Source organism: Nerophis ophidion, linkage group LG18 (assembly GCF_033978795.1).
Source record: "Nerophis ophidion isolate RoL-2023_Sa linkage group LG18, RoL_Noph_v1.0, whole genome shotgun sequence".
NCBI lineage: Eukaryota > Metazoa > Chordata > Actinopteri > Syngnathiformes > Syngnathidae > Nerophis > Nerophis ophidion.
Window position 1 is genome coordinate 7,432,594 of NC_084628.1, and position 25,525 is coordinate 7,458,118.

Here is a 25,525-nt window from a genome sequence, read left to right on the forward strand (position 1 = left end):
AATGAATTATAGTGGTGTTTTAACAGAACATAACAACTTGACATTGACTTACTGCCAAAATACTCTTGGGTCTCATGACGGCTGGATAGATTATATGCATATGAAGACGAAGGTTAAAAGGCAAAGGTCTTTGTCATATGTCCTCAGAATGTGTTGTGAGGGTGCGGTGTGAATCGCCACCTCTGTATTAAGTGACTCAGCAATGTTGGTATTGGACGGAGGTTCCTGCTCACCTTTTTACTCCTCGACCGGTCCCGGTCACAGCACTATTTCGTCAAAAACGCCAACACACACATTAAGTTATACCAGGAGACGGCAGAAGGACCTAAGCAGAGATAAAAGAGAAAACGTGAGTAAAATGATGTCTAAAATCTATATTGCAATTTACACATATATATGTATTACAGCCTTTTATATCAGAATGTATTATTTGGTATGCAAATAATAATATAATTAATAATTTAGCTGCTGATGTATGCATACTGCATTATATCCAACACCATTATTAACTTACATATTAATTTACTGTTAATATGTGGTTACTTTCTATTGTAACATAGCTCTAGCTACATTTCTGATAATAACTCAATAACTTATTATTTTGTTATTGGCTACTTTAAATTAGTTTTGGGCGATGTTACAACATGGGTATCAACCCAATACCAAGTATTTACAGGGGCAGTTTTGGCCATACCAATACAAATACCTAACATTTTAATCATTAAATGATAACTGTATATTTCAGGCTATATATATAAGTCGCATCCACTAAATTTTAGAAGAAAAAAATATATATTTCACCGATCTATAAGCCGCAGATGTAAACGTTGTGAAATCTGTTATTTACACCGAAATATTGCGTAAGTATTTATTTACATACATTAGTTGTTTTCCAAACGGCACCAGTAAAACGGCTGATCGAACAAAACATAGGTCATTGTCATGGACCCACTAACTGCGGAAGCTAGCTCTCCAATCAGCCAAAAAGACTCAATAACTACTCAATGTTGTTTTAGTAAACTTATTTATGAAACTGAAACAATACATATACATATATACTGTATATATATTAGGGCTGCGTATCTTAGGGTGTCCAACGATTCGATTCAGTATCGATTCTTGGGGTCACGATTTGATTCAAAATCGATTTTTTTTCCAACTCAACACGATTCTCGATTCAAAAACTATATTTTCCTGATTTAAAAGGATTTTCTATTCATTCAATACATAGGATTTCAGCAGAATCTATCCCAGTCTGCTGATAAAGCTTTTATAATTGTAAAGGACAATGTTTTATCAACTGATTGCAATAATGTAAACTAAAAATATGACTTATTTTATCTTTGTGAAAATATTGGACACAGTGAGTTGTCAAGCTTATGAGATGCGATGCAAGTGTAAGCCACTGTGACACTATTGTTCTTTTTTTTTTTTTTATAAATGTCTAATGATAATGTCAATGAGGGATTTTTAATCACTGCTATGCTGAAATTATAACTAATATTGATACTGTTGTTGATAATATTCATTTTTGTTTCACTACTTTTGGTTTGTTCTGTGTCGTGTTTGCGTCTCCTCTCAATTGCTCTGTTTATTGCAGTTCTAAATGTTGCATGGTCAGGTTTGGTTTTGGAATTTGTTTGCATTGTTATTGTATTGCTGTGTTTTGTTTTGTTGTATTGATTAAAATAAGAAAAAAAAAAAATCACATAAAAAAAATCAATTTTAAAAAAATGAGAATCGATTCTGAATCACACAACGTCAGAAACGCGATTCAAATTTGAATCAATATATATATATATATATATATATATATATATATATATATTAGGGCTGGGAATCTTTGGGTGTCCCACGATTCGATTCGATATCGATTCTTGGGGTCACGATTCGATAATATATCGATTTTTTTGATTCGATTCGATTCTCGATTCAAAAACGATATTTTTCCGATTCAAAACGATTCTGTATACATTCAATACATAGGATTTCAGCAGGATCTACCCCAGTCTGCTGACATGCAAGCAGAGTAGTAGATTTAAAAAAAAAAACTTTTATAATAGTAAAGACAAAGTTTTATCAACTGATTGCAATAATGTAAATTTGTTTTAACTATTAAACGAACCAAAAATATGACTTATTTTATCTTTGTGAAAATATTGGACACAGTGTGTTGTCAAGCTTATGAGATGCGATGCAAGTGTAAGCCACTGTGACACTATTGTTCTTTTTTTTTTTTATAAATGTCTAATGATAATGTCAATGAGGGATTTTTAATCACTGCTATGCTGAAATTATAACTAATATTGATACTGTTGTTGATAATATTCATTTTTGTTTCACTACTTTTGGTTTGTTCTGTGTCGTGTTTGCGTCTCCTCTCAATAGCTCTATTTATTGCAGTTCTGAGTGTTGCTGGGTCAGGTTTGGTTTTGGAATTGGATTGCATTGTTATGGTATGGCTGTGTAGTGCTTTGTTGGATTGATTAAAAAATAGATTTAAAAAAAAAATGAGAATTGATTCTGAATCGCACAACGTATTCGAATCGATTTTTCCCCACACCCCTAGTGGGTATGGTATGCTATTTCTGGCAGGCGTTTTCGTCCTACTCCCTTCATCGGTCCTTAAACGCAGCGTAAAAATAAAAAACCCTTGGCCTGTTTTCCTCAGAGTATACAACGATCACCCTGTTCTTAGAGAGCACGGATTGTAGGTTCAATTGCTAAGACAGAAATGTGTTTTTAGACCTGTAAATTTAAAAATTGGGGTAATCAATCTTTCGATAATTAGAATTTCTAAAAAGGTTTTACTAACCAATGGGAGTTTTACCGCTATTATCGTTACATCCCTAGTACATATCACGCCTTACATCTCCACATTGTCAGCATTTGAGCTTGTAAAACCACAGAAGTCTCTTAAATGACTGTACTTTTGTTTTGACGCAGCATTGTTTTCGTCACGCAAACCTTCAGGTTTGGTTTTGGAATTGGATTGCATTGTTATTGTATTGCTGTGTTTTGTTTTGTTGGATTGATTAAAATAAGAAAAAAAAAATCACACAAAAAAATAAATCGATTTAAAAAAAAATGAGAATCGATTCTGAATCACACAACGTCAGAAACGCGATTCAAATTTGAATCGAGTATATATATATATATATTAGGGCTGGGAATCTTTGGGTGTCCCACGATTCGATTCGATATCGATTCTTGGGGTCACGATTCGATAATATATCGATTTTTTTGATTCGATTCGATTCTCGATTCAAAAACGATATTTTTCCGATTCAAAGCGATTCTGTATACATTCAATACATAGGACTTCAGCAGGATCTACCCCAGTCTGCTGACATGCTAGCAGAGTAGTAGATTTAAAAAAAAAAACTTTTATAATTGTAAAGGACAATGTTTTATTAACTGATTGCAATAATGTAAATTTGTTTGAACTATTAAATGAACCAAAAATATGACTTATTTTATCTTTGGGAAAATATTGGACACAGTGTGTTGTCAAGCTTATGAGATGCGATGCAAGTGTAAGCCACTGTGACACTATTGTTCTTTTTTTTTATTTTATAAATGTCTAATGATAATGTCAATGAAGGATTTTTAATCACTGCTATGCTGAAATGATAACTAATATTGATACTGTTGTTGATAATATTCATTTTTGTTTCACTACTTTTGGTTTGTTCTGTGTCATGTTTGCGTCTCCTCTCAATTGCTCTGTTTATTGCAGTTCTAAATGTTGCTTGGTCAGGTTTGGTTTTGGAATTTGTTTGCATTGTTATTGTATTGCTGTGTTTTGTTTTGTTGTATTGATTAAAATAAGAAAAAAAAAATCACACAAAAAAATCGATTTTTAAAAAATGAGAATCGATTCTGAATCACACAACGTCAGAAACGCGATTCAAATTTGAATCAATATATATATATATATATATATATATTAGGGCTGGGAATCTTTGGGTGTCCCACGATTCGATTCGATATCGATTCTTGGGGTCACGATTCGATAATATATTGATTTTTTTGATTCGATTCGATTCTCGATTCAAAAACGATATTTTTCCGATTCAAAACGATTCTGTATACATTCAATACATAGGATTTCAGCAGGATCTACCCCAGTCTGCTGACATGCTAGCAGAGTAGTAGATTTAAAAAAAAAAACTTTTATAATTGTAAAGGACAATGTTTTATCAACTGATTGCAATAATGTAAATTTGTTTTAACTATTAAACGAACCAAAAATATGACTTATTTTATCTTTGTGAAAACATTGGACACAGTGTGTTGTCAAGCTTATGAGATGCGATGCAAGTGTAAGCCACTGTGACACTATTGTTCTTTTTTTTTTTTTTTATAAATGTCTAATGATAATGTCAATGAGGGATTTTTAATCACTGCTATGCTGAAATTATAACTAATATTGATACTGTTGTTGATAATATTCATTTTTGTTTCACTACTTTTGGTTTGTTCTGTGTCGTGTTTGTGTCTCCTCTCAATTGCTTTGTTTATTGCAGTTCTGAGTGTTGCTGGGTCAGGTTTGGTTTTGGAATTGGATTGCATTGTTATGGTATTGCTGTGTAGTGCTTTGTTGGATTGATTAAAAAATAGATTTTTTTTAAAAATGAGAATTGATTCTGAATCGCACAACGTATTCGAATCGATTTTTTCCCACACCCCTAGTGGGTATGGTATGCTATTTCTGGCAGGCGTTTTCGTCCTACTCCCTTCATCGGTCCTTAAACGCAGCGTAAAAATAAAAAACCCTTGGCCTCTTTTCCTCAGAGTATACAACGATCACCCTGTTCTTAGAGAGCACGGATTGTAGGTTCAATGTACACAATTAAATATTTCAATTGCTAAGACAGAAATGTGTTTTTAGACATGTAATTTTAAAAATTGGGGTAATCAATCTTTCGATAATTAGAATTTCTAAAAAGGTTTTACTAACCAAAGGGAGTTTTACCGCTATTATCGTTACATCCCTAGTACATATCACACCTTACATCTCCACATTGTCAGCATTTGAGCTTGTAAAACCACAGAAGTCTCTTAAATGACTGTACTTTTGTTTTGACGCATTGTTTTCGTCACGCAAACCTTCAGGTTTGGTTTTGGAATTGGATTGCATTGTTATTGTATTGCTGTGTTTTGTTTTGTTGGATTGATTAAAATAAGAAAAAAAAAAATCACACAAAAAAATAAATCGATTTAAAAAAAATGAGAATCGATTCTGAATCACACAACGTCAGAAACGCGATTCAAATTTGAATCGAGTATATATATATATATATTAGGGCTGGGAATCTTTGGGTGTCCCACGATTCGATTCGATATCGATTCTTGGGGTCACGATTCGATAATATATCGATTTTTTTGATTCGATTCGATTCTCGATTCAAAAACGATATTTTTCCGATTCAAAGCGATTCTGTATTCATTCAATACATAGGACTTCAGCAGGATCTACCCCAGTCTGCTGACATGCTAGCAGAGTAGTAGATTTAAAAAAAAAAACTTTTATAATTGTAAAGGACAATGTTTTATTAACTGATTGCAATAATGTAAATTTGTTTGAACTATTAAATGAACCAAAAATATGACTTATTTTATCTTTGGGAAAATATTGGACACAGTGTGTTGTCAAGCTTATGAGATGCGATGCAAGTGTAAGCCACTGTGACACTATTGTTCTTTTTTATTATTTTTATAAATGTCGAATGATAATGTCAATGAGGGATTTTTAATCACTGCTATGCTGAAATTAGAATTAATAATGATACTGTTGTTGATAATATTTGTTTTTGTTTCATTACTTTTGGTTTGTTCTGTGTCGTGTTTGTGTCTCCTCTCAATTGCTCTGTTTATTGCAGTTCTGAGTGTTGCTGGGTCGGGTTTGGTTTTGGAATTGGATTGCATTGTTATGGTATTGCTGTGTAGTGCTTTGTTGGATTGATAAAAAAAAATAAAAAAATTGATTTTTTAAAAATGAGAATCGATTCTGAATCGCACAACGTAAGCGATTCGATTCGTATTCAAATCGATTTTTCGCCACACCCCTAATATATATATATATATACATATATATGTAATGATTGGGGCTAACAAACATGTCCAATGCTACAAGCAGGCCCCAACCAGGGTATGATAATCAGCTAGCAGTTAGCTTGTGAACTTGATGCCAAACAGCCATTAGACTACAAAGAAACGGACAAAATTGGTTGCAATACAGTTTTAAGCACATCGCAAGTGATGTTGAAGTGTATATAAAGTAACTCACTCTGTATTGACGCAGACTGCCAATTAAACAATTGACAATGATGTTCACCGTAACTTTTAGAGCTTGCTCACGTAAAGATGCGTTCAAAGCCACCTCCAGTATCGTAAAAGTGATCTACATACACTCAAGCAACTCAATGACACAAAAGAAAACGTGCGTTACATAGACTTTAGCGCACACACAAACACACACATATGGCGACTTGTCCAGGGTGTACCCTGCCTTCTGCCCGATTGTAGCTGAGATAGGCGCCAGCGCCCCCCGCGACCCCGAAAGGGAATAAGCGGTAGAAAATGGATGGATATATATATATATATATATATATATATATATATATATATATATATATATATATATATATATATATATATATATATATATATATGTATGTATATGTGAATATACATATACATTTAGGGATTGCAGAGTATTAAATATATTATCGCGGTATTTTCAAATGTGCTCAAAATCTTTTATTGAAGAACAAAACAAAACAATCAAAACATAACAGCAAACATATCGCCATGAATTGATTAACGTGGACCACGACTTAATCAAGTTGAAAAAACGTATTGGGGTGTTACCATTTAGTGGCCAATTGTACGGAATATGTACTGTACTGTGCAATCTACTAGTAAAAGTTTCAATCAATCAATCAATCATATATATATGATATTAGACTAATTAGAAGCCTTTGTTTGCTTATTTACTAATAAAAGACACATTTTCTTGTATGTTCACTATTTTATTTAAAGACAAACTTGCGATAAGAAACATATGTCTAATTTACCTTAAGATTTTTTTTTTTTAAATATAGCCAATAATGACAATTTTTTTGTGGTCTCCTCATGAAGTACCGAAAAGTATTTCAATAATTTAATATTGCCATCGGGACAACACTAGTAGACAATATTACTAAAAATCCAGTTCCCCTTTAATTTAATTGTTCAGTTCAGTTCAGTTTCAGATTATGTGGAGCATGCATACAATACAATGTAATGCATCACACAATTCCAGTTGTTTTATTACAGCCCGTCCGAAAAGGAGTAGGAAGAAGCAGAGCTTATTTAATTCTACCCCTTTTCATACCATATCAATGTTATCCAATTTCCTTGTTCTCTGTAACAGAACAGTGAACAAATAAAAAATACATAAGTAATACACCATAGTAAGCATACAAATATTAAATACATAAATAATTTTCTCAATAAAAAAAGTGAAAAAAAAAGGTTTGAAACTGTTCATCATAATTCTTGTTCTGTGTACTTTGTGAACACTTGTAGTTTGAACAGTCTCTTAAACTGAATCATATTAGTGCTTTGTTTGATTTCTTTGCTTAATCCGTTCCATAATTTAATTCCAGATACTGATATACTAAAGGTTTTAAGTGTTGTACGAGCATACAAATGTTTTAAATTAAATTTTCCTGTAAGGTTATATTTTTCCTCTTGTTGAGAAAAATTGTTGTATATTATTGGGTAGCAGGTTATAGTTTGCTTTGTACATAATTTTAGCTGTTTGCAAATGCACAAAATGGTTGAATTTCAAATATTGTAATTTAATAAATAAAGGATTTGTATGTTCTTTACATCCAACATTATTTATTATTCTAATTGATCTTTTTTGTAACACCGTTAGTGAATGAAGCGCACATTTGTAGTTTTTTCCCCATATTTCTACACAATAACTAAGATATGTTAATACATGTGCTGTGTTTCAACCTTTTTTGAACCAAGGAGCATTTTTTTCATTGAAAAAATCCAGAGGCACACCGCCAGCAGAAATTATTGAAAAAATTAAACTCAGTAGACAATAAAAAGTTGTTGTCGCAATTGTTGGATATGAATTTAAAGCATAACCAAGCATGCATCACTATAACTCTTGTCTGAAAGTAGGTGTGCCGTCACAACCTGTCACATCACGCCGTGACTTATTTTGAGTTTTTTCGTGTTTTCCTGTGTGCAATGTTTTAGTTCTTGTCTTGCGCTCCTATTTTGGTGACTTTTCCCGTTTTGTTGGTATTTTCATGTAGCAGTTTCTTTTTTTAATGTAAACATGATGTGATTGTTTTTTTTGATTGATTGAAGCTTTTATTATTAGATTGCACAGTACAGTACATATTCCGTACAATTGACCACTAAATGGTAACAAGCGAATAACTTTTTCAACTTGTTTAAGTCGGGGTCCACGTTAATCAATTCATGGTAGTGAATCGTCTTTATTGTAATTTTGTTAGCATGTTGGAAGTATATTAAACCAGTGGTTCTCAAATGGGGGTACGCGTACCCCTGGGGGTACTTGAAGGTATGCCAACGGGTACGTGAGATTGTTTTAAAGTATTCTAAAAATAGCAACAATTCAAACATCCTTTATAAAAATATTTTTTGAATAATACTTCAAAAAAATATGGATGTTAAGTTCATAAACTGTGATAAGAAATTCAACAATGCAATATTCAGTGTTGACAGCTAGATTTTTTGTGGAAATGTTCCATAATATTGATGTTAAAGATTTTTTTTTTTTTGTGAAGAAATGTTTAGAATTAAGTTCATGAATCCAGATGGATCTCTATTACAATCCCCAAAGAGGGCACTTTAAGTTGATGATTACTTCTATGTGTAGAAATCTTTATTTATAATTGAATCTCTTGTTTATTTTTCAACAAGTTTTTAGTTATTTTTATATATTTTTTTCCAAATACTTCAAAAAAGACCACTACAAATGAGCAATGTTTTGCACTGTTATACAATTTAATAAATCAGAAACTGATGACATAGTGCTGTATTTTACTTCTTTATCTCTTTTTTCAACCAAAAATGCTTTGCTCTGATTAAGGGGTACTTGAATTAAAAACAATGTTCACAGGGGGTTACATCACTGAAAAATCGTTGACAACCACTGGTCTCGAACATATATGCTTCGCTTTATTCATTATTGACGTGTTTTTTGCTCCTTTATGTTGTATATTTATTACATGAGATTTCCAATTCATTTTATCATCTATTATTACGCCCAAAAATGTGTTTTCTTGGTTTTCTTCTTTTTTTAATGTAAACATGATACGATCGTTTTTTTTTTGATTGATTGAAACATTTATTAGTAGATTGCACAGTACAGTACATATTCCATACAATTGACCACTAAATGGTAACACCCCAATAACTTTTTCAACTTGTTTAAGTTGGGGTCCACGTTAATAAATTCATGGTAATGAATGGTCTTTATTTTAATTGTGTTAGCATGATGGAAGTATATTAAACCAGTGGTTCTCAAATGGGGGTACTTGAAGGTATGCCAAGGGGTACGTGAGATTTTTTTTAAATATTCTAAAAATAGCAACAATTCAAAAATCCATTATGAATATATTTTTTGAATAATACTACAAAAAAATATGGATGTAAGTTCATAAGAAATGCAACAATGCAATTTTCAGTGTTGACAGCTAGAATTTTTATGGACATGTTCCATAAATATTGATGTTAAAGATTTCTTTTTTTGTGAAGAAATGTTTAGAATTAAGTTCATGAATCCAGATGGATCTCTATTACAATCCCCAAAGAGGACACTTTAAGTTGATGATTACTTCTATGTGTAGAAATCTTTATTTATAATTGAATCACTTGTTTATTTTTCAACAAGTTTTTAATTATTTTTAACCAAATAGTCCAAGAAAGACTACTACAAATGAGCAATATTTTGCACTGTTATACAATCTAATAAATCAGAAACTGAGGACATAGTGCTGTATTTTACTTCTTTATCTCTTTTTTCAACCAAAAATGCTTTGCTCTAATTAGGGCAGTGGTTTTCAAATGGGGGTACGCGCACCCATGGGGGTACTTGAAGGTATTCCAAGGGGTACGTGAGATTTTTTTAAAATATTCTAAAAAATAGCAACAATTCACAAATCCTTTATAAATATATTTATTGAATATTACTTAAAAAAATAGATGTAAGTTCATAAACTGATGAGAAATACAACAATGCAATATTTAGTGTTGACAGCTTGTGGACATGTTCCATAAATATTGATTGTAGGATTAAGTTCATGAATCCAGATGGATCTCTATTACAATCCCCAAAGAGGGCACTTTAAGTTGATGATTACTTCTATGTGTAGAAATCTTTATTTATAATAGAATCACTTGTTTATTTTTCAACAAGTTTTTAGTTATTTTTATATCTTTTTTTCCAAATAGTCCAAGAAAGACCACTACAAATGAGCAATATTTTGCAATTTAATAAATCAGAAACTGATGACATAGTGCTGTATTTTATTTATTTATCTCTTTTTTCAACCAAAAATGCTTTGCTCTGATTAGGGGGTACTTGAATTAAAAACCTTGTTCACAGGGGGTTACATCACTGAAAAAAGGTTGAGAACCACTGGTCTAGAACATATATGCTTCGCTTTATTCATTATTGACGTGTTTTTTGCTCCTTTATGTTGTATATTTATTACATGAGATTTCCAATTAATTTTATCATCTATTATTACGCCCAAAAATGTGTTTTCTTGGTTTTCTTCTCTTTTTAATGTAAACATGATGTGATTGTTTTTTTTGATTGATTGAAGCTTTTATTAGTAGATTGCACAGTACATTACATATTCCGTACAATTGACCACTAAATGGTAACACCCCAATAAAGTTTTCAACTCTTTTAAGTAGAGGTCCACATTAATCAATTCATGGTAGTGAATCGTCTTTATTGTCATTTTGTTAGCATGTTGGAAGTATATTAAACCAGTGGTTCTCAAATGGGGGTACGCGTACCCCTGGGGGTACTTGAAGGTATGTTGTGAGATTTTTTTTAAATATTCTAAAAATAGCAACAATTCAAACATCCTTTACAAATATATTTTTTGAATAATACTTCAAAAAATATGGATGTAAGTTCATAAACTGTGATAAGAAATACAACAATGCAATATTCAGTGTTGACAGCTAGATTTCTTGTGGAAATGTTCCATAATATTGATGTTAAAGATTTCTTTTTTTTTGTGAAGAAATGTTTAGAATTAAGTTCATGAATCCAGATGGATCTCTATTACAATCCCCAAAGAGGGCACTTTAAGTTGATGATTACTTCTATGTGTAGAAATCTTTATTTATAATTGAATCACTTGTTTATTTTTCAACAAGTTTTTAGTTATTTTTATATCTTTTTTTCCAAATAGTCCAAGAAAGACCACTACAAATGAGCAATATTTTGCACTGTTATACAATTTAATAAATCAGAAACTGATGACAGTGCTGTATTTTACTTCTTTATCTCTTTTTTCAACCAAAAATGATTTGCTCTGATTAGGGGGTACTTTAATTAAAAACAATGTTCACAGGGGGTACATCACTGAAAAAAGGTTGAGAACCACTGGTCTAGAACATATATGCTTCGCTTTATTCATTATTGACGTGTTTTTTGCTCCTTTATGTTGTATATTTATTACATGAGATTTCCAATTAATTTTATCATCTATTATTACGCCCAAAAATGTGTTTTCTTGGTTTTCTTCTCTTTTTAATGTAAACATGATGTGATTGTTTTTTTTGATTGATTGAAGCTGTTATTAGTAGATTGCACAGTACAGTACATATTCCGTACAATTGACCACTAAATGGTAACACCCCAATAAAGTTTTCAACTCTTTTAAGTAGAGGTCCACATTAATCAATTCATGGTAGTGAATCGTCTTTATTGTCATTTTGTTAGCATGTTGGAAGTATATTAAACCAGTGGTTCTCAAATGGGGGTACGCGTACCCCTGGGGGTACTTGAAGGTATGTTGTGAGATTTTTTTTAAATATTCTAAAAATAGCAACAATTCAAACATCCTTTACAAATATATTTTTTGAATAATACTTCAAAAAATATGGATGTAAGTTCATAAACTGTGATAAGAAATACAACAATGCAATATTCAGTGTTGACAGCTAGATTTTTTGTGGAAATGTTCCATAATATTGATGTTAAAGATTTCTTTTTTTTGTGAACAAATGTTTAGAATTAAGTTCATGAATCCAGATGGATCTCTATTACAATCCCCAAAGAGGGCACTTTAAGTTGATGATTACTTCTATGTGTAGAAATCTTTATTTATAATTGAATCACTTGTTTATTTTTCAACAAGTTTTTAGTTTTTTTTATATCTTTTTTTCCAAATAGTCCAAGAAAGACCACTACAAATGAGCAATATTTTGCACTGTTATACAATTTAATAAATCAGAAACTGATGACATAGTGCTGCATTTTACTTCTTTATCTCTTTTTTTCAACCGAAATTGCTTTGCTGTGATTAGGGGGTACTTGAATTAAAAGGTTGAGAACCACTGTATTAAACCGCTTTCACGAGAAAGTTAACCAATTAAGACGATTAAAGAGCAGTTGAAGTAGGCCCTATTTAACGCACCTGTTATGCCGGGGTGTCGGCGTGGGAAAGCGGCCTAACAGTCCTCCATGTCCCCGCTGTAGTTGCCCTCACCTGCAGCCCGCCACCATGCCCTTGAACGCCGGGGACAACGGCTACGGAAGCGTGGCCTCCCCGGTCCTCACGGCCAGCGAGGCCGGTTCGGAGACGGCCTCTTTGCTGGTCCCGGACCTCGCACCGGACCCGCCGTGGCGGCCTATGAGCAAGGAGGACCTCGAAGTGAGCGCTGGGAGCCCCGGCTGGAGGAGGGTGCGCTGCTACCTGGTGCTGCTCTTCTGGCTGACTTGGTTAGCCATGTTGGCTACCGCCGTCGCCATCATCGTCGCCAGCCCGCGGCCGGTGCCTGTAACGCTCAGCTGGTGGCAGAAATCCTTATTTTTTCAACTGCAGCCTGACCTGTCGACGGGGCAACAATCTGAGGGTAAGATAATAAATTCATTTTTTTTTTTGTGTGTGTTAACCTGACTTTCTATGTCAGGGGTCACCAAGGCGGTGCCCGCGGGCACCAGGTAGCCCGTAAGGACCAGATGAGTCGCCCGCTGGCGAGTTCTAAAAATAGCTCAAATAGCAGCACTTACCAGTGAGCTGCCTCTATTTTTTATTTTTTTTTCTAGCAAGCTGGTCTCGCTTTGCTCGACATTTTTAATTCTAAGAGAGACAAAACTCGAATAGAATTTGAAAATCCAAGAAAATATTTTAAAGACTTGGTCTTCACTTGTTTAAATAATTTTTTATTTTTTTTTACCTAGCTTCCTATAACTTTCAGAAAGACAATTTTAGAGAAAAAAAAACTTTGAAAATGATTTTAGGATTATTAAACACATATACCTTTTTACCTTTTGAATTCCTTCCTCTTTTTTCCTGACAATTTAAATCAACGTTCAAGTAAAAAAATATATATATTGTTAAGAATAATAAATACATTTTAATTTAATTCTTCATTTTAACTTCTGTTTTTTTGACGAAGAGTAGCCCGTAAGGACCATATGAGTCGCCCGCTGGCCTTTTCTAAAAATAGCTCAAATAGCAGCACTTACCAGTGAGATGCCTCTATTTTTTTTAATTTTATTTATTTACTAGCAAGCTGGTCTTGCTTTGCTAGACATTTTTAATTCTAAGAGAGACAAAACTCGAATAGAATTTGAAAATTCAAGAACATATTTTAAAGACTTGATCTTCACTTGTTTAAATAAATTCTTTTTTTTTTTTTACTTAGCTTCCTATAACTTTCAGAAAGACAATTTTAGAGAAAAAAACCTTTGAAAATGATTTTAGGATTATCAAACACATATACCTTTTTACCTTTTAAATTCATTCCTCTTTTTTCCTGACAATTTAAATCAACGTTCAAGTAAAAAAATATATATATTGTTAAGAATAATAAATACATTTTAATTTAATTATTCATTTTAACTTCTGTTTTTTTGACGAAGAGTAGCCCGTAAGGACCATATGAGTCTCCCGCTGGCCTGTTCTAAAAATAGCTCAAATAGCAGCACTTACCAGTGAGCTGCCTCTATTTTTTTTTTAATTTTATTTATTTACTAGCAAGCTGGTCTTGCTTTGCTAGACATTTTTAATTCTAAGAGAGACAAAACTCGAATAGAATTTGAAAATTCAAGAACATATTTTAAAGACTTGATCTTCACTTGTTTAAATAAATTCTTTTTTTTTTTTTACTTAGCTTCCTATAACTTTCAGAAAGACAATATTAGAGAAAAAAACCTTTGAAAATGATTTTAGGATTATCAAACACATATACCTTTTAACCTTTTAAATTCATTCCTCTTTTTTCCTGACAATTTAAATCAATGTTCAAGTAAAAAATAAAAAAATATATTGTAAAGAATAATAAATACATTTTAATTTAATCATTTTAACTTCTGTTTTTTTGACGAAGAGTAGCCCACAAGGACCAGATGAGTTGCCCGCTGGCCTGTGCTAAAAGTAGCTCAAATAGCAGCACTTACCAGTGAGCTGCCTCTATTTTTTTTAAAATTTGATTTATTTACTAGCACGCTTGTCTCGCTTTGCTTGACATTTTTAATTCTAAGAGAGACAAAACTTAAATAAAATTTGAAAATCCAAGAAAATATTTTAAAGACTTGGTCTTCACTTGTTTGAATAAATTTTTTTTTTTTTTTTTACTTAGCGTCCTATAACTTTCAGAAAGACAATTTTAGAGAAAAAAACCTTTCAAAATGATTTTAGGATTATTAAACACATATACATTTTTATCTTTTAAATTCCTTCCACTTTTTTTCCTGACAATTTAAATCAATGTTCAAGTAAAAAATAAAAAACTATTGTAAAGAATAATAAATACATTTTAATTTAATTCTTCATTTTAACTTCTGTTTTTTTGACGAAGAGTAGCCCTTAAGGACCAGATGAGTAGCCCGCTGGCCTGTTCTAAAAATAGCTCAAATAGCAGCACTTACCAGTGAGCTGCCTCTATTTTTTTTAATTTTATTTATTTACTAGCAAACTTGTCTCGCTTTGCTCGACATTTTTAATTCTAAGAGAGACAAAACTCAAATAAAATTTGAAAATCCAAGAAAATATTTTAAAGACTTGGTCTTCACTTGTTTAAATTCTTTTTTTTTTTTTACTTAGCTTCCTATAACTTCCAGAAAGACAATTTAGAGAAAAAAAAACTTTGAAAATGATTTTAGGATTATTAAACACATATACCTTTTTACCTTTTAAATTCCTTCCTCATTTTTCCTGACAATGTAAATCAATGTTCAAGTAAAAAATAAAAAAATATTGTAAAGAATAATAAATACGTTTTAATTTAATTCTTCATTTTAACTTCTGTTTTTTTGACAGAGTAGCCCGTAAGGACCAGATGGGTCGCCCGCTGGCCTGTACTAAAAATAGCTCAAATAGCAGCACTTACCAGTGAGCTGCCTCCATTTTTTTTTATTTTATTTATTTACTGGCAAGCTGGTCTTGCTTTGCTCGACATTTTTAATTCTAAGAGAGACAAAACTTAAATAAAATTTGAAAATCCAAGAAAATATTTTAAAGACTTGGTCTTCACTTGTTTAAATAAATTCATTCATTTTTTTACTTTGCTTCTTATAACTTTCAGAAATACAATTTTAGAGAAAAAATACAACCTTAAAAATTATTTTAGGATTTTCAAACACCTATACCTTTTTACCTTTTAAATTCCTTCCTCTTCTTTCCTGAAAATTTAAATCAATGTTCAAGTAAATTCCATCCATCCATTTTCTACCGCTTATTCTCTTTTTTGGGGTGGCGGGGGGCGCTGGCGCCTATCTCAGCTACAATCGGGCCGAAGGCAGCGTACACCCTGGACAAGTCACCACTTCATCGCAGGGCCAACACAGATAGACAGACAACATTCGTTCAAGTAAATTAATTTTTTTATTGTAAAGAATAATAAATACATGTAAATTTAATTCTTCATTTTAGCTTCTGTTTTTTCGAAGAAGAGTATTTTGTGAAATATTTCTTCAAACTTATTATGATTAAAATTCCCCAAAAATATTTTGGCAAATCTAGAAAATCTTTAGAATCAAATTTAAATCTTATTTCAAAGTCTTTTGAATTCCTTTTAAAATTTTTGTTCTGGAAAATCTAGAAGAAATAATGATTTGTCTTTGTTAGAAATATAGCTTGGTCCAATTTCTTATATATTCTATCAAAGTGCAAATTGGATTTTAACCTATTTAAAACGTGTCATCAAAATTGTAAAAAACAAAAAACCTTCCGTAAAAGGAAAAAAAAATGTATGACAAAATGACAGACAGAAATACCCATTTTTATATATATATATATATAGATTTATTTATTAAAGGTAAATTGAGCAAATTGGCTATTTCTGGCAATTTATTTAAGTGTGTATCAAACTGGGAGCCCTTCGCATTAATCAGTACCCAAGAAGTATAGATCTTGGTTTCAAAAAGGTTGGTGACCCCTGATCTAGAAGAAATAATGATTTGTCTTTGTTAGAAATATAGCTTGGTCCAATTTGTTATATATTCTACTGAATTGCAGATTGGATTTTAACCTATTTAAAACCAGTCATCAAAATTCTAAAAAACAAAAAACCTTCAGTAAAAGGAAAAAAAATGTACGACAAAATGACAGACAGACATACCCATTTTTATATAAATATAGATTTATTTATTAAAGGTAAATTGAGCAAATTGACTATTTCTGGAAATTTATTGAAGTGTGTATCAAACTGGGAGCCCTTCGCATTAATCAGTACCCAAAAAGTAGCTCTTGGTTTCAAAAAGGTTGATGACACCTGATTTATGTTAAACCTCGTGTTGTCAATGAATTGTATTTTTTAAAGCGCTAGCTTGTTGATGACTCAGTTGTTTTCCCCTAGTGGTCAAGCCGTGTACAACAATGAAACCAGTTACTGTTTACAATTATGGAAGGTTAATGATAGACATACAAGTAGTGCCTCAACTTACGAGCTTGAATAATTCCACTTGTACTTGTAATCACAGTGTTAAAAATAACGTTCAAAATATAAAACATTCTCATGCATTTTTATGTTCAAGAAGTTGCATTAATGGTAAGAAGTAATTTATTTATTATTGGTTAGTGTGGGGCTTGGCCTCCTGGAGGTTCTTCAGACCACCAAGCACCGACATGAGAGCCTGTTTCAGGGTTGCAATATTGTTTGAATTTTCAATAAGTCTCTCAGTTACTTTCCAGCAATTGTCTTTTTCTCTTTCGTCCTTGCTCGCGCTCTGGCTCTAGCCCCAACCCCGTCTCTCCTCCTGGCTGCTGCTTATAAACGCAGCAACAGGTGATTAGATAGCCAGGCCCAGGTGGGCCATCTACGCACCTGTCGCTGATTTCGAGGCCGGTCATGGCGACACCCCGCTTTGCTGCAGGCCCGCAGGCCACGCCCCCTCCACAGTTAGCTTCAGAATAACAATGTTATTACAAAGAATAAGACACCTATTATACTCTAGAAATGTTGGTCTTACTTAAAAATGCACGTGTTTAGTTGTGTTCAGTGTTAAAAAAAAATATTATATGGGTCTTACGGAGGGCTTCACGGTGGCAGAGGGGTTAGTGCGTCTGCCTCACAATACGAAGGTCCTGCAGTCCTGGGTTCAAATCCAGGCTCGGGATCTTTCTGTGTGGAGTTTGCATGTTCTCCCCGTGAATGCGTGGGTTCCCTCCGGGTACTCCGGCTTCCTCCCACTTCCAAAGACATGCACCTGGGGATAGGTTGATTGGCAACACTAAATTGGCCCTAGTGTGTGAATGTTGTCTGTCTATCTGTGTTGGCCCTGCGATGAGGTGGCGACTTGTCCAGGGTGTACCCCGCCTTCCGCCCGATTGTAGCTGAGATAGGCGCCAGCGCCCCCCGCGACCCCGAAAGGGAATAAGCGGTAGTAAATGGATGGATGGATGGGCTTCTTGGCTCTCTCAGCCAAAAAAGGTTCCCGACCCCTGCTTTAGATGCATATGTAAGTTTTTAAAAAGTAAAGCATTCATTGCTTTCCATAGTATTTAATTAAATTACTAACAGACTAATTATTTAATTGATTTAATTACTTATTTTGGGAAATTAAAAGTAACTGTAATTTCCTAACAGTGCAAGTAAGTGACATTTGCTACACTAACTGATGCCAGCGGTGATTGTACCTCAAATTTTTGCCTGCAACTTAAAGCTGTGAGACAGCTCTCATCTCGAAACACTCTTAAGTTGGGGCACTCCTAAATTGAGGTACTCCATTGGATAGAATAAACTTTTATAGAGACTTCATTAATAAACCAATAGAACACACACAGCTGGGAAATGTAATGTGTATTTTTCACCCATAGCCACAATGGAACTAGGAGGATAAACCAATTGAAACTTTGCAGCAAAATTGTATTTACTAATATATGACTTGAAAATGTTAATTATGGTGAATAGAAATTACAGTATTGTTGAGTGGATTTAAGAGCTGTTTGTAATATTTTCCCTTAAATAACATCTTTCTGTGAGAAAGAGGTCACCGATACGGACGATGTTTAAGCCGTGAATGCGTTCACCGCAGTGGAAAGCTTTTCTCGTCTGTGGCAATACCCGCCTGTATGTCGCTGGGCTTTCACAGAGGAAGGTTTGCGTGACGAAAACAATGCTGCGTCAAAACAAAAGTACAGTCATTTAAGAGACTTCTGTGGTTTTACAAGCTCAAATGCTGACAATGTGGAGATGTAAGGCGTGATATGTACTAGGGATGTAACGATAATAGCGGTAAAACTCCCATTGGTTAGTAAAACCTTTTTTAGAAATTCTAATTATCGAAAGATTGATTACCCCAATTTTTAAATTTACAGGTCTAAAAACACATTTCTGTCTTAGCAACTGAAATATTTAATTGTGTACATTGAACCTACAATCTGTGCTCTTTTAGAACAGGGTGATCGTTGTATACTCTGAGGAAAAGAGGCCAAGGGTTTTTTTTATTTTTACGCTGCGTTTAAGGATCGATGAAGAAAGTAGGACGAAAACGCCTGCCAGAAATAGCATACCATACCCACTAGGGGTGAGGGAAAAAATCGATTCGAATACGTTGTGCGATTCAGAATCAATTCTCATTTTTTTTTAAAATCTATTTTTTAATCAATCCAACAAAGCACTACAAAGCAATACCATAACAATGCAATCCAATTCCAAAACCAAACCTGACCCAGCAACACTCAGAACTGCAATAAACAGAGCAATTGATGAGACACAAACACAACACAGAACAAACCAAAAGTAGTGAAACAAAAATGAATATTATCAACAACAGTATCAATATTAGTTATAAGTTCAGCATAGCAGTGATTTAAAAATCCCTCATTGACATTATCATTAGACATTTATAAAAATAATAAAAAAGGACAATAGTGTCACAGTGGCTTACATTTGCATCGCATCTCATAAGCTTGACAACACACTGTGTCCAATGTTTTCACAAAGATAAAATAAGTCACATTTTTGGTTCGTTTAATAATTAAAACAAATTTACATTATTGCAGTCAGTTGATAAAACATTGTCCTTTACAATTATAAAAGCTTTTTTTTTTTTTTTTTTATAAATCTACTACTCTGCTAGCATGTCAGCAGACTGGGGTAGATCCTGCTGAAGTCCTATGCATTGAATGAATACAGAATCGTTTTGAATCGGAAAAATATCGTTTTTGAATCGAGAATCGCGTTGAATTGAAAAAAATCGATATATTATCGAATCGTGACCCCAAGAATTGATATTGAATCGAATTGTGGGACACCCTAAGATTCGCAGCCCTAATACCCACTTTATTCATAAAGCCCAACCGCAGTTTAAAAACAAAGGGCCGTACACCCCAAACACGTAAAACTATTGAAAGAGCAAAGGCATAGGACGGACTAAAACATTTCATTTAAAACAAAGGAAATTTATACATTAAAAGAATCTCCTTAAAAAAATCTGTCAACAAGTCAAACTATAATAGTGAAGCGTAAGAAACAAAAGACATGCAACATAATGGCTTTGCTAAAAGGGTCTACTAATTAATTTTTTTTTTTTTTTAGATAATTTGGTTAAAATAGTTCAGCGTGTGTATTAGTACTTTTTGGTCACATTCAACAATACTGCGATAATGATTACTATAATAATATAGGTTACAATAACCATGATATGACATTTTCATGTTGTGACATAACTAATATGTACAGTATTGTATTTCCACGTTACAGTAATAATTGATTTTTCTTTTTTATGCGACTCTGAAGCTGTTTGTGAGCAACTTCCTTACTTCAAGTCTTTGGGCATTAGCGGGCTCATCCTGCAGGGCTTCTTTGGTCCCCGGTCTGCATCCCCGGTAAACGTCACTGAGACCGGGGAGCGGTCTGGAACACTGCCCCAGATCCAGCATCTGCTCAGCGAGAGCGACAAAGCTGGTGAGCTCAAAGACTTCCGCACTTGAAACATCCTTACCGAGCCAATGATGGCGTTCCTTGTGGTCTCGCAGGCCTCAAAGTGCTGTTGGACGTGTGTGACGCGCAGATTTTGGATTCTCGGGATGAAGTCACGCAGGTCAAATGTGCTCTTGATCAACATGTCTTCAGCATTGCTGTAAGTCCTAAAACACTGCATTTTTCCCCACAGCATGTCCTTCGATTCTGGTTGGAGAAGGGAGTGGCTGGATTTTTAATATGTGATACAGATAAAGCTTATTCAGAAGAAGTAAGTGATTTATCTCCTTGGATGGTTTTTATTTCAATCATATTTGTACTAAAGAGGATATTTTTAATACAGACTCTGTTGGCATGGAGAAGTATCTTGAAGGAGTTCAGCCAAGAAGAAGAAGAAGAGAGGTACTTTGGATAAGTATATGATATTTAACACATACAGTTTTAGTGTTTAATAATTTGCTGTCTTTTAAGTTGGTGAATAATGAAGAAAAAAAAAACCACACACCAATCCCAACCATGGTGTGCCCATGGGCTCTGTCCAAGGACCCTTTTCCTTTTAACAGCCAATAATGGTCATGTAGATTATGTTGTTTCTAAGCTCGGTTCCATAATGGCACCGGTGCCAGTGTAATAATTTTAACATAACAAAACCGAAAGGCAAACCACAATACAAGACAAGCGTTATCAGTGACAGAAGCTAGAAATGTTTGGTTAAAATTACTTATACCCTATTTCCTTGAATTGCCGCAGGGCATATATCAGGGGCGCTCACACTTTTTCTGCAGGCGAGCTACTTTTCAATTGACCAAGTCGAGGAGATCTACCTCATTCCTATTTATAATTTATATTTATTTATTTATGAAAGAGACATTTTTGTTAACAAGTTAATGGTGTTTAATGATAATACAAGCATGTTTAACACACATAGATTCCTTTCTTTCATGAAGACAAGAATATAAGTTGGTGTATTACCTGATTCTGATGACTTGCATTGATTGGAATTAGACAGTGGTGCTGATAACGTTCGCATTTTCAAATGGAGGGAAAAAAAAAGTCCTCCTTTCTGTCCAATACCACATGAAAGTGGTTGGATTTGGCATCTCATTTGTCCAACTTGCATACTCGTTTTTAAACACTTTGTTATGAGAGTAGCATATGTGTGTGGCCCTTTAATGTCTGGCAGCAGGTGAGTGACGTCAGTGAGTGTGCGGGTGGGCAAGCAAGTGAGAAAGCGGTCGCTGAGGGCGGGGGAGAAATACATTGGCATCAAACTCCGTAGCTTGCTAGCTTGTGCACGCTAGCTTTCTGAGACTCTTATTTTGTTAGCACAGGCAGGATGAAACAGGTCTTTTATGGTGAAGACAGGAACTGTGCAGTCGGTCTTTAGAGTTTTGACAGTAGGTACGGAGTCTCTAGAAATAAAATGTGTTTCTCTGCGTCCGCCCTGTTAGTGATTTTTTTCTTAAATATGAGCTCGCAGCAGCCAGCGTCATCTCACAAGATCCTCGGGTGCCGAGAATGTCAAACAACTGACGAAAGTGAAGTCTTGGTATGATTGATGATTGCTCATTTTTATGTCTATTTTTTAAAAAATAAAACATTAATTAAAAAAATAGATTTCTTTTAAAATGAGAATCAATTCTGAATTGCACAACGTGAGAATCGCGATTCAAATTCGAATTGAGTTTTCCCACACCCCTAGCAGTTACTATGGTAATCTACGTCACCGTAGCTCAGACGAGGCGGGAAGCGTTTCCACAGACGCGGAAGAAGCTTTTCACAACAAAGTTCTAAAGCTTAGTGATATATAACATACATCAGATTGTAGGTGGGTTTATTTTGTACTCTTTGCATTCATATTTCACTGTTTTGTTGCATTTCATTTGATTGTAAAATATGTCGATCGAAAGGGGGTGTGATGTTTATATTTCGTCAATATTCAGTGTTTTATCCTTCATAGAAAAATGTAAAGGGCTTCACGGTGGAAGAGGGGTTAGTGCGTCTGCCTCACAATACGAAGTTCCTGCAGTCCTGGGTTCAAATCCAGGCTCGGGATCTTTCTGTGTGGAGTTTGCATGTTCTCCCCGTGAATGCGTGGGTTCCCTCCGGGTACTCCGGCTTCCTCCCACTTCCAAAGACATGCACCTGGGGATAGGTTGATTGGCAACACTAAATTGGCCCTAGTGTGTGAATGTTGTCTGTCAATCTGTGTTGGCCCTGCGATGAGGTGGCGACTTGTCCAGGGTGTACCCTGCCTTCCGCCCGATTGTAGCTGAGATAGGCGCCAGCGCCCCCCGCGACCCCGAAAGGGAATAAGCGGTAGAAAATGGATGGAAAAATTTAAAATTCCATTACGTTTTTTAAAGCGGTCTGTCATAACGATTTTAGCATTCAATCAGACATTATTGTGAAGTTTTGTTTAAGTGTCCCTAAAAATAGATATACCGGCCCCCAGACACATTTTTTTTTCTCTTAATGTTGTTATGGTTTCTACTGGGGAAGGAGACGGCACGGCAACGGGATGTCAAGTTCAATAGGTTAATTGAAAACTTGATGATTACGTGGAGTGTGTATGCTACTATGTGTCCGCATGAATGGCTATGTGTTGAATTATAACAAGTGAATACCGTGAGGGTTTGTTGAGGTGCGTGTTGGATGAATGGCGTCCAAATCCGGAGGGGAACAAGCCAGAGGAAGTCCACAGTCCAAGCTGGGGTCAAAGGCAGGAGAGCGGGTCCGAAGTCCAGAAATGAGGTCGAGGATCCAGGAGGGAAACAGCGGTGGTGACATGAACACTGTGGGAAGAGCAGGAGAAACACAAGGAAATAGGCAACAAGCAAGATCAGGAGGAAGTCAGAGACACGCAGCTTACGAGGAGTAGTTTACGTTCCGACATCGAGGAGTCAGCGTCGGCCATCTTTATACTCCCCTCCTTCATTAACGTCAGGCGTGGACTGCCGCCGGCTACGGCGGAGAGTGGGCGTGGTCCATATGATGAGCGCGGGGGCGTGTCTGGAGTTTGCAGCGGAGCCTCTGCGTGCTCTTGCAGCAGCGGGAAGCACAGAGTGTGTGTGTGACACAACAAATGTGGCCCCGGAGTCAAAATAATTCCTAAGGCCTGCTTTAACAGATAAAAGTACCAATTTGATAAAACGGGGCCTGACATGGTACTTAAAACAAAAAAAAAGGTAAACATGCCCATGTTTAGAATGTTCACCTGTGTTGCTTCAGGATTGTTGTGGTGAAACAAACCGGAGACATCCTCCTACCTCTGGGAGGCTCCGCCCAGCAGCGGCTAAACATCACCTTGGTGGATGTGGTCATGAGGTCAGTGCTGCCGGCCTCGCCTCACCCGCTGTCCGCCCAGGAAGTGGCGGTCGCCATCGAGCGCCACCTGCAAACACCTGAACACACGTGGCTCGGCTGGCAGGTAAGAAGCGAGCGGAAGCTCTGAATAATCCCGTCCCCTAAAAAGACAACTCCTGTCCTGCCAGGTCGGAGGCAAAGCTCCTCATGACTTGAGGAACCTGCTGCTGGTGTTGATGATGACCCTGCCAGGGACGCCTGCAGTCCAGTACCAGGAACTGGACCCAGCACAGGTTCACTCTACGACTCTTCAGTTTCTAATTATTGGCATTTATTTTTCAAGCTACGTTTTTTTTTTGTGTGCCTTGTAGACAGTTTCTCCTCATGAGGGGTCATTGCAAGGAGCAAATAAGAGTGAAACAGCAGTGAGTTTCAAAGTAAAAGACCCTTCAATCTAAAACAGAAGCAATATGGACTAATTTGTCTTTACTGCTTTTTCAGTTGAAAGCCAAGCCGCAGCGTTCCACAGCGGCCCTCCTCTCCTCTCTCAGTCACATCCGAGGCCGAGAGGAAGCGCTCCTCTTCGGATCCTTCACCTTCCTCCCCTTCAACACCTCCTTTTCCTCAAACGCCACCCAGTCCCCCGCCCTGGCCTTCCTGCGCTCTTGGGGCTGCGTCCATTTCCTGGTTCTGATCAACGTCGGACCCGAGCGTCACGCCCTAGATCCCGCCTGGGCGCCCAGCCTGCCCGAGGGCGGCGTCTTCGTGTCCAGCTCCGAGAAGGAGCGCCTGGGGGCCGTCGCCCTGAAGACGCTGGTGCTGCAACCCCGTGAGGCCGTTGTCATCAAACTGTTTGAGCCGGGAAAATACTCATAAACAAAACAAAGAATGGAATAAATAACACTTCTATTATTTTTAGTAACTGACAATAAAGTGGTTAAATCCTCACTTGTGCATCCGTGCTTATCTTTGGACCATCCATCCATCCATCATCTTCCGCTTATCCGAGGTCGGGTCGCGGGGGCAACAGCCTAAGCAGGGAAACCCAGACTTCCCTCTCCCCAGCCACTTCGTCTAGCTCTTCCCGGGGGATCCCGAGGCGTTCCCAGGCCAGCCGGGAGACATAGTCTTCCCAACGTGTCCTGGGTCTTCCCCGTGGCCTACTACCGGTTGGACGGGCCCTAAACACCTCCCTAGGGAGGCGTTTGGGTGGCATCCTGACCAGATGCCCGAACCACCTCATCTGGCTCCTCTCGATGTGAAGGAGCAGCGGCTTTACTTTGAGTTCCTCCCGGATGGCAGAGCTTCTCACCCTATCTCTAAGGGAGAGCCCCGCCACACGGCGGAGGAAACTCATTTCGGCCGCTTGTACCCGTGATCTTATCCTTTCGGTCATGACCCAAAGCTCATGACCATAGGTGAGGATGGGAACGTGGATCGACCGGTAAATTGAGAGCTTTGCCTTCCGGCTCAGCTCCTTCTTCACCACAACGGATCGGTACAACGTCCGCATCTTATCTTTAGACCAGTGGTTCTCAAATGGGGGTACTTGAAGGTATTTGAA

General features: G+C 35.7%; 1 protein-coding gene and 1 long non-coding RNA gene across 3 annotated transcripts in view; one reads left to right on the plus strand and one right to left on the minus strand.

The window, feature by feature from the left end:
- The window catches only part of LOC133537539 (uncharacterized), a 39,762-nt gene extending 26,419 nt beyond the window's left edge, over nucleotides 1-13,343 (minus strand). Inside the window, exons 1-2 of the long non-coding RNA XR_009802716.1 lie at nucleotides 12,702-13,343; nucleotides 234-325 (exon numbers count right to left, since the gene is read on the minus strand). This is a non-coding gene — a long non-coding RNA (uncharacterized LOC133537539). The remainder of the gene's footprint in view (nucleotides 1-233; nucleotides 326-12,701) is intronic.
- si:dkey-202g17.3 (amino acid transporter heavy chain SLC3A2) lies at nucleotides 12,661-24,909 on the plus strand. Of its 2 annotated transcripts, XM_061878642.1 has the most exons (9): nucleotides 12,665-13,140; nucleotides 20,473-20,640; nucleotides 20,712-20,776; nucleotides 20,849-20,926; nucleotides 20,999-21,057; nucleotides 23,887-24,085; nucleotides 24,150-24,254; nucleotides 24,333-24,386; nucleotides 24,463-24,909. In XM_061878642.1, the coding sequence occupies exons 1-9, from the start codon at nucleotides 12,789-12,791 to the stop codon at nucleotides 24,835-24,837; spliced, it is 1,455 nt and encodes a 484-aa protein (XP_061734626.1). In that variant the 5' UTR covers nucleotides 12,665-12,788; the 3' UTR covers nucleotides 24,838-24,909. The 2 variants fall into 2 exon arrangements, with proteins under 2 accessions (XP_061734625.1, XP_061734626.1); XM_061878641.1 differs by having other exon boundaries at nucleotides 12,661-13,140; nucleotides 20,712-20,926.
- The last annotated feature ends 616 nt before the right edge of the window (nucleotides 24,910-25,525 follow it).

What these genes read in the sequence shown, in the direction of transcription:
- si:dkey-202g17.3 (XM_061878641.1), top strand. Translation starts at nt 12,789, where the DNA reads ATGCCCTTGAACGCCGGGGACAACGGCTACGGAAGCGTGGCCTCCCCG. An exon ending in ATAAAGCTTATTCAGAAGAA is followed by an intron (nt 20,927 to 20,998) that starts GTAAGTGATTTA and finishes TTTTTAATACAG; the next exon opens with ACTCTGTTGGCATGGAGAAG. An exon ending in ACACGTGGCTCGGCTGGCAG is followed by an intron (nt 24,086 to 24,149) that starts GTAAGAAGCGAG and finishes CTGTCCTGCCAG; the next exon opens with GTCGGAGGCAAAGCTCCTCA.